The following is an 8,498-nucleotide window of genomic DNA, read 5'->3' as shown; positions in this document are numbered from 1 at the left end:
GGGCTGAACAGGCCCCCATTAACATTGACGGGGCTGTAGTGGAGTTCCTTGGTGTCCACATCACCAACAAACTATCATGGTCCAAACACACCAAAAGGGCACGACAACACCTTTTTGTCATGGGTCCCCAGATCCTCAAACATTTCTACAGCAGCACCATCAAGAGCATCCTGACCGGTTGCATCACCGCCTGGTATGGCAACTGCTCGGAATGCGACCGTAAGGCGCTACAGAGGGTAGTGCGTACGGCCCAATACATCCAGGACCTCTATACTAGGTGGTCAGAGGAAGGCCCAAAAAATTGTCAAAGACTCCAGTCACCCAAGTCATAGACTGTTCTCTCTGCTACCGCACGGCAAGCGGTACCGGAGCGCCAAGTCTAGGTCCAAAAGCCTCCTTAACAGCTTTTACCCCCAAGCAATAAGACTGCTGAACAATTAATCAAACGGCCACCTGGACTATTTACATTGACACCTACCCCCTCCCTTTATTTTTACACTGTTGCTACTCGCTGTTTATTATCATAGTCACTTTACCCCTACCTACATGTACAAACTACCTCTACTAACCTGTACCCCTGCACATTTACTCGGTATCGGTACCCCCTGTATATAGCCTCGTAATTATGTAATTTTATTGTGTTACCTTTTAGTTTTACTTTAGTTTATTTTGTAAATATTTTCGTAACTATTTCTTGAACTGCATTGTTGGTTAAGGGCTTGTAAGTAAGCATTTCACGGTGAGGTCTACCTACACCTGTTGTATTCGGTGGATGTGACATAAAATGTGATTTTGATTTTAACATGAACAGACCTCTAAATTGAAAAGTTGCTGCTCTGCCCTCTCCGTCAGATCCCCAAGCCCACAGGGGTGAAGAAGGGCTGGCAGCGGGCGTACGCCGTGGTCTGTGACTGTAAGCTCTTCCTGTACGAGGTGCCGGAGGGCAAGTCCACCCAGCCGGGCGTGGTGACCAGTCAGGTCCTGGACCTCAGGTAGGACTACTATGTTGGGGTGAAGGGTGTTTGTGTGTGGGAGATGGAAGGAGGGAGATGAAGGGTGTGCGGTAGGACTGGCGCGATAATTGTATAACCATGTAACTGACAATTATGGATGAAGACGTGAGTAAAATAACTGTCCTTACCGCTCTAATACATTCATTTTAGATTATTTTTAAGTAAATATGTCCGATATACACAATAGCCGTAGTGTAAATGAATGACTATTATAAACAAGTGCTTTTCTACCTTAATCCGTGATCTCCTGCCTCCTTCAACATGCGCTCTCTCCTTAAAAATGCGCTCCCTTTGATGCTGTAAAGTTAGCATGATCTGTATCTGTAGCCTAGTATGCAGAGTGCTCTGGCGAATACGTTTAATCCAGTTTACAAAGATGCCAAAATAATGCTAAAAGCCATAATATATTGCTGAAGTTAACGATCAAGTGTCATTTTGTAGACTTTACCCTTTGCCAAAGTTTCTAAAAATTGTGTTGTTTAGGAGTGCAAAGGCAAATTGAATTATTGCACACGCGCACTTCACAGAGTAGGCGTTCCCTAAGGGAAATATGCAAATAAATGCTTGAACATGCCAATAGGAATCTCACTAGCTCGTGCTTGGCTCTGCCCACTTCTCTTGTTCTGCACACTATGATTCATTTGCTCCCATTGGAAACGACAGGATGTGGTCTATCTTGGGTCAGTTATACACATCTTTGACTACGTGCTACTGCTGCTGCCAAGCAGACGGAGAGTAGAGGAGAAAATGTTCATGCTTTAATTTAGCTATTTCAATGGTTATAACCGTGACGTGGACATTTGCCTGACAAATAACGATTACCCCAAAATTCCATAACGTCACAGCCCTGCTGTGTGTGTTTGTTTGGGGTGTGTGTGTGTGTGTTTGTAACTCTGTGTTCTGTGTATGTCCACAGAGATGAGGAGTTTTCCGTCAGCTCTGTCCTGGCCTCGGACGTCATCCACGCCACCCGCAAAGACGTTCCCTGCATATTCAGGGTGAGCTTTGAACTGCTGTATGAAAAATGCTTTGTGAATAAAGTTATTATGTTGACGCCTGTATAATTTCATTGCAGTCTATGTGAGAGAACCCAATAAATTATCTTGAAATAAAGTTACATCTAAAGGATGTTAAAACTACTTGTGAGTTGCTATGGAAAGTTATGGTGTATCATAATTATCATTATAACCCTTTATGTGGAAAAACGTTATTATATTGATTACTGTACAATTTTATTATAGTCTATTGCTACTATGTGATGTTTCCTATGTGAGAAAACCCAATAACAAACGTGAAATAATAATCATACATGGCTTTTATATAGCACTTTTCAAGGACCCAAAGTTGCAATTATTATTAACCCGAGCCCTCCCTCTCTCTCTGACTCAGGAGTTACTATGGAACCTTATAGTCAGTGTTACGACACACAAATGTATCATAATGCATTATAAACCTGGCCCTCTCTGTCCATCAGGTGACGTCGTCCCTGCTGAGCTCGCCGGCGGGTGCCGTCTCTCTGCTGGTGCTGGCTGAGAGCGAGGCGGAGAAGAAGAAGTGGATGGGCATCCTGGAGGGCCTGCAGAGCATCCTGGCCAAGAACCGCCTCAGGAACCGCGTGGTGCACGCCCTGCACGAGGCCTACGACTCCTCGCTGCCCGCCATCAAGACCACGCTCTGCGCGGCCATCGTCGGTGAGTTGGGGAACTACTGAAGAGACTGAAACATTTCCCTCTCGCAAACACACCGTAACATTTCAGATCGACCGAATGAGTGAAATTATAATCTGTACTGGATGAGTGAAATTATAATCTGTACTGGATGAGTGAAATTATAATCTGTACTGGATGAGTGAAATTATAATCTGTACTGGATGAGTGAAATTATAATCTGTACTGGATGAGTGAAATTATAATCTGCAGTGTAAGTAATGTTGTAACTTTTCTGTGACAATTTCTGTGAGGGAGGAAGTTTCATTGTTTTTGTAGTGGGCACACGCAAAACACAGAATGCAATCGCAAATTGCAGTTTGAGATCTCAGTTTATTAAAAATATGATGGTGCGTTTACTCAAACGCGTGTGTTTGCGAGAGGTGTTGCTGTGTGTGTGGAGGATGGCAGTGGGAGAGAGCGTGAGGCATACGACTCTGTCTGCCATGAAGACCACACCCTCCATAATCAGTGAGTCCGGGGACAGTGGGCCTCATTTATCATGAGCAGCACAAATGTGTGTGGAAATCTTTATTTTTCTTTTTTTTTTTTTACGATTTCTGTTTAGCAGCTGGAACAGGTCAATTAACGATTTTCAAAGTGTAAGAAACATTAGTAAAATCTGTTGTGGGTTTTGTTTGTGTTTTTCATTTTTTTAACAAATGTAACGTACAGTGTATGGAAAAAGGGAGGGAGGGAGAGAGGGAGAGAGGGAGAGAGGGAGAGAGAGAGAGAGAGAGAGAGAAAGAGAGAGAGCTAGAGACAGAGAGAGAGAGCTAGAGACAGAGAGAGAGAGCTAGAAACAGAGAGAGAGAGCTAGAAACAGAGAGAGAGAGACAGAGACAGAGAGAGACAGAGAGAGAGAGAGAGAGAGAGAGAGAGAGAGAGAGAGAGAGAGAGAGAGAGAGAGAGAGAGAGAGAGAGACTGTGTTGACTGCTCCTCTGTCTCCCTGCAGATCGAGAGCGTATCGCCCTGGGAACAGAGGAAGGCCTGTTTGTAGTGGAGGTCACCAGAGATGGTAAGAACATACCTATCCCACATCTGGTCATATCCACTCATAGGGCGTTTTCACATATGACATTCGGTACCCTGGTATTGTTCTGAAAATTCGACCAAATATATTTAGCCTTAAAAATTAATAAATAAAATGCACTTTCCACATGACGTTAGCAAGCTAGCTTGTTTACAATGGGCGAAAAAGTTCCACGCGACTTGCACTGAATTGTAACAGGACATGGTGCTCTGGTCCGGGATCTGGAACCCACCACTCGGCCAGGTCCAGAATTTGTTTCAGCCAGGGTTCGTTTACGTTTCACAAATGCTCTATAGTGCAGATCATCAGGGTACCAAATGCTCCAGCATCCGGACATTACATGGATATGTGACAGCCCCCATAGAGGCTCATATGATAACAGCATGCAGACTCCTCCATGCAGAAGAAAAGTCATGTTTTTAGATTTCTTTCATTTCCAACATGTATCTTGACTCAGATTTCTTTCTTCATCCTAAGACTATTTCTCCATGGTCTTTCCTCGATTCCTCACCTCCTCTCTCCTCGCTTCCTCTCTCTTCAGTTCCTTCTAAAAATGCATTGGTGGAGAATCCAAAGTCCCTTTCATCGGACCTTCTCCTCCATTTGGTTTTTAGAAGGGGGGGGGGGGGGACTGAAATCAAGGAGAGAAAGTGTCGACAATTCGAAATCAACCATCTATCATCTTGCCTATTGACTCACAAATCACCATTTGTGATTATATAATATAATATATAATATGCCATTTAGATTCCTTTCAACACACTATGATTCTCTGTGTGTCATTTGCCCCTACCACCTCCCCTGTTGATTCCCCCTTCTCTCCCCTCTTCAGTGATCGTGCGGGCGGCCGACTGCAAGAAGGTGCACCAGATGGAGCTGATCCCCAAAGAGAAGATGGTGGCCCTGCTGTGTGGACGCAACCGACACGTGCACCTGCACCCCTGGGGGGTGCTGGAGGGGGCCGAGGCGGCCTTCGACATCAAGCTGACAGAGACCAAGGGCTGCCAGGCACTGACCACGGGCGTGCTGCGCCCCGGGGGACCCGCCTGCCTGCTGGCTGCCGTCAAGCGACAGGTCACTGTTTTATTTATTGATTTACCTGTTTACACATGCAGACAAACGGTGCCAAAAGCACTAATAAGAGTTCCAATACAAAACATGTCAAATGACACGTGATAAGAAATGGATCTCATATCGACCCCATTTCAAAACAAACAATTTATAAAGGGTGCATTCATAAAGTCTTCATAAGCACTGCGTAGTCTTCATAAGCACTGCGTAGATGCTTCGCAAATCATTAATAAGCAAACTCCTACTAGCTACATCAAGACTGATTATAAAAGGTCCTTTCCATCTGCTGCTTTGCCAGAACGTAAGTAGTAACGTCTCCTCAACTTCTCTCCCCCTTCACCAGGTGCTGTGCTATGAGATCACCCGGGCCAAGCCGCACCACCGCAAGCTGTGGGAGGTGCAGGCCCCAGGGGTGGTCCAGTGGCTGGGCATGGTGCGCGAACGCCTGTGCGTGGGCTACCCCTCGGGCTTCGCCCTGCTGGCCCTCCAGGGCGAGTCGTCGCCCGTCAGCCTGGTGAGCCCCGGGGACCAGTCGCTAGCCTTCCTGGCCCAGCAGCCCCTGGACGCGCTGCATGCCCTGGAGGTGGGCACGGCCGAGCTGTTACTCTGCTTCAGCCAGCTGGGGATCTACGTGGACCCCACGGGGAAGAGGAGCAGGGCCCAGGAACTGATGTGGCCCGCCACGCCGCTCGCCTGCAGTACGTCACGCTTTGGTTTTGTTTTGAGTGGTTGCGTTGAGTTTGGGTTAGGCAAGTTTTGGAGAACAAATGCAGCTGGTCTAGCGGTGATGCCGAAGTCTCCGGCACATGTCGGCATAGGTTGGAATCCAGCCTACTGTCCTTGCACACAACCCTCCCTCTATCTTTCCTCACAGTCATCCGCTATCTCTATCTGTTCAATACAATCAGAAAATACCTTCAAATATATATTTTTAAACAAATGCAGGATTACATGCAATTGTAAAACAGCAGATAAAACAATCTCTATAGGCTTGGGCGATATATATCGTTCATACCGGGGTATTTCTTAATACCGACGGTATGAATTTCAGTACCGTTAAAAAATATATAGACTTGCGTGGTCTGTGCGGGTTGTTGTTGTTGTTGAAATAGCACCCCTTGTGTGCACTTTAAGTAATACTGTATACCCCGGTATGGTATTGAAACGGTATGACAGTATTAAAATCTGGATACCGCACAACCCTAACAATCTCTATCATTGGTAGTGATTGAGACACCTTAGAACGACCTATGTAGAATGCCTGAATGCATTCACAATACATTACACCCAGAAACTGTTAGCTATCCAACTCTGAAGTCCTTCTGCTAAGTGGCACAACATATTTTGAAGGGGCACTGAAAGACATTCAATATTGTTAAAACATTTAAAAGAAGGTAAAAAATAAACTGTATCTAGTATATTGTATCCTATAAATGTATCAAGTTGTGGAGGCCTCTGTGATTGGTCAGCGTGTCTCTCCTGTGGTGTCCGTCAGGTTCCAGCTCCTCCTACCTTACGGTGTACAGCGAGTATGGGGTGGATGTGTTCGACATCCACACCACCGAGTGGGTCCAGACCATTTCACTGAGGAAGGTAAAAGCAGGGCTGTCCCGCCCATACAACAGTCTGGGCTCAGTCTAATAACCCATAATGGGGTGTCTTGGTGAGTGAGTGAATGCGAGGATGCATGTTCTAATCTTGGGTGTGTGTGTGTGTGGGGGGAGTGAATGTGTGTGTGTGCATGAATGAATGAATGGAGTGTCTGTGTGCACTTGTGTATATATGCCCCTGATCTGTAGAGTGTCTTGGTGTAACCCTGACCCTCAGATAAGGCCTCTGAATGTGGAGGGCAGTCTGAACCTGCTGGGCTCTGAACAACCACGCCTCATCTACTTCAGCAACAACTCCACAGGTGCAAATACACCTCAATATACGCACTACATATATATACCCCAAATACACTCACCTATAACTCAATATACTCACTACATATATACCCCAAATACACTCACCTATATCTCAATATACGCACTACATATATATACCCCAAATACACTCACCTATATCTCAATATACGCACTACATATATATACCCCAAATACACTCACCTATATCTCAATATACTCACTACATATATACCCCAAATACACTCACCTATATCTCAATATACTCACTACATATATACCCCAATACACTCAACTATATCTCAATATACTCACTACATATATACCCCAAATAAACTCACCTATATCTCAATATACTCACTACATATACCCCAATACACTCATCTATATCTCAATATACTCACTACATATATACCCCAAATACACTCACCTATATCTCAATATACTCACTACATATATACCCCAATACACTCAAAACTATATCTCAATATACTCACTACATATATACCCCAAATACACTCACCTATATCTCAATATACTCACTACATATACCCCAACACACTCATCTATATCTCAATATACTCACTACATATATACCCCAAATACACTCACCTATATCTCAATATACTCACTACATATATACCCCAATACACTCACCTATATCTCAATATACGCACTACATATACCCCAATACACTCCCCTATATCTCAATATACTCACTACATATATACCCCAAATACACTCACCTATATCTCAATATACTCACTACATATATACCCCAATACACTCACCTATATCTCAATATACGCACTACATATACCCCAATACACTCATCTATATCTCAATATACTCACTACATATATACCCCAAATACACTCATCTATATCTCAATATACTCACTACATATATACCCCAAATACACTCACCTATATCTCAATATACGCACTACATATATACCCCAATACACTCCCCTATATCTCAATATACTCACTACATATATACCCCAAAACACTCCCCTATATCTCAATATACTCACTACATATATACCCCAAATACACTCATCTATATCTCAATATACTCACTACATATATACCCCAATACACTCACCTATATCTCAATATACTCACTACATATATACCCCAATACACTCAACTATATCTCAATATACTCACTACATACAGTGAGGGAAAAAAGTATTTGATCCCCTGCTGATTTTGTACGTTTGCCCACTGACAAAGAAATGATCAGTCTATAATTTTAATGGTAGGTTTATTTGAACAGTGAGAGACAGAATAACAACAACAAAATCCAGAAAAACCCATGTCAAAAATGTTATAAATTGATTTGCATTTTAATGAGGGAAATAAGTATTTTACCCCCTCTCAATCAGAAAGATTTCTGGCTCCCAGGTGTATTTTATACAGGTAACGAGCTGAGATTAGGAGCACACTCTTAAAGGGAGTGCTCCTAATCTCAGCTTGTTACCTGTATAAAAGACACCTGTCCACAGAAGCAATCAATCAGATTCCAAACTCTCCACCATGGCCAAGACCAAAGAGCTCTCCAAGGATGTCAGGGACAAGATTGTAGACCTACACAAGGCTGGAATGGGCTACAAGACCATCGCCAAGCAGCTTGGTGAGAAGGTGACAACAGTTGGTGTGATTAATCGCAAATGGAAGAAACATAAAATAACTGTCAATCTCCCTCGGCCTGGGGCTCCATGCAAGATCTCACCTCGTGGAGTTGCAATGATCATGAGAACGGTGA

The 8,498-nt window shown here is 43.9% G+C and overlaps 1 protein-coding gene across 1 annotated transcript in view; it reads left to right on the top strand.

Moving 5' to 3' along the window:
• LOC311108511 (serine/threonine-protein kinase MRCK beta-like) overlaps nucleotides 1–8,498 on the top strand; it is a 125,076-nt gene that overhangs the window by 104,140 nt on the left and 12,438 nt on the right. The window contains 8 exon segments of the mRNA XM_084151147.1: nucleotides 853–992; nucleotides 1,930–2,011; nucleotides 2,488–2,704; nucleotides 3,676–3,738; nucleotides 4,586–4,827; nucleotides 5,168–5,522; nucleotides 6,320–6,417; nucleotides 6,652–6,736. Of these exon segments, the coding sequence (XP_084007273.1) occupies nucleotides 853–992; nucleotides 1,930–2,011; nucleotides 2,488–2,704; nucleotides 3,676–3,738; nucleotides 4,586–4,827; nucleotides 5,168–5,522; nucleotides 6,320–6,417; nucleotides 6,652–6,736 (1,282 nt within the window).

The sequence above is a fragment of the Coregonus lavaretus genome, assembly GCF_964263955.1.
Source record: "Coregonus lavaretus genome assembly, chromosome: 33".
NCBI lineage: Eukaryota > Metazoa > Chordata > Actinopteri > Salmoniformes > Salmonidae > Coregonus > Coregonus lavaretus.
This window is presented reverse-complemented; position numbering and strand designations above follow the sequence as displayed.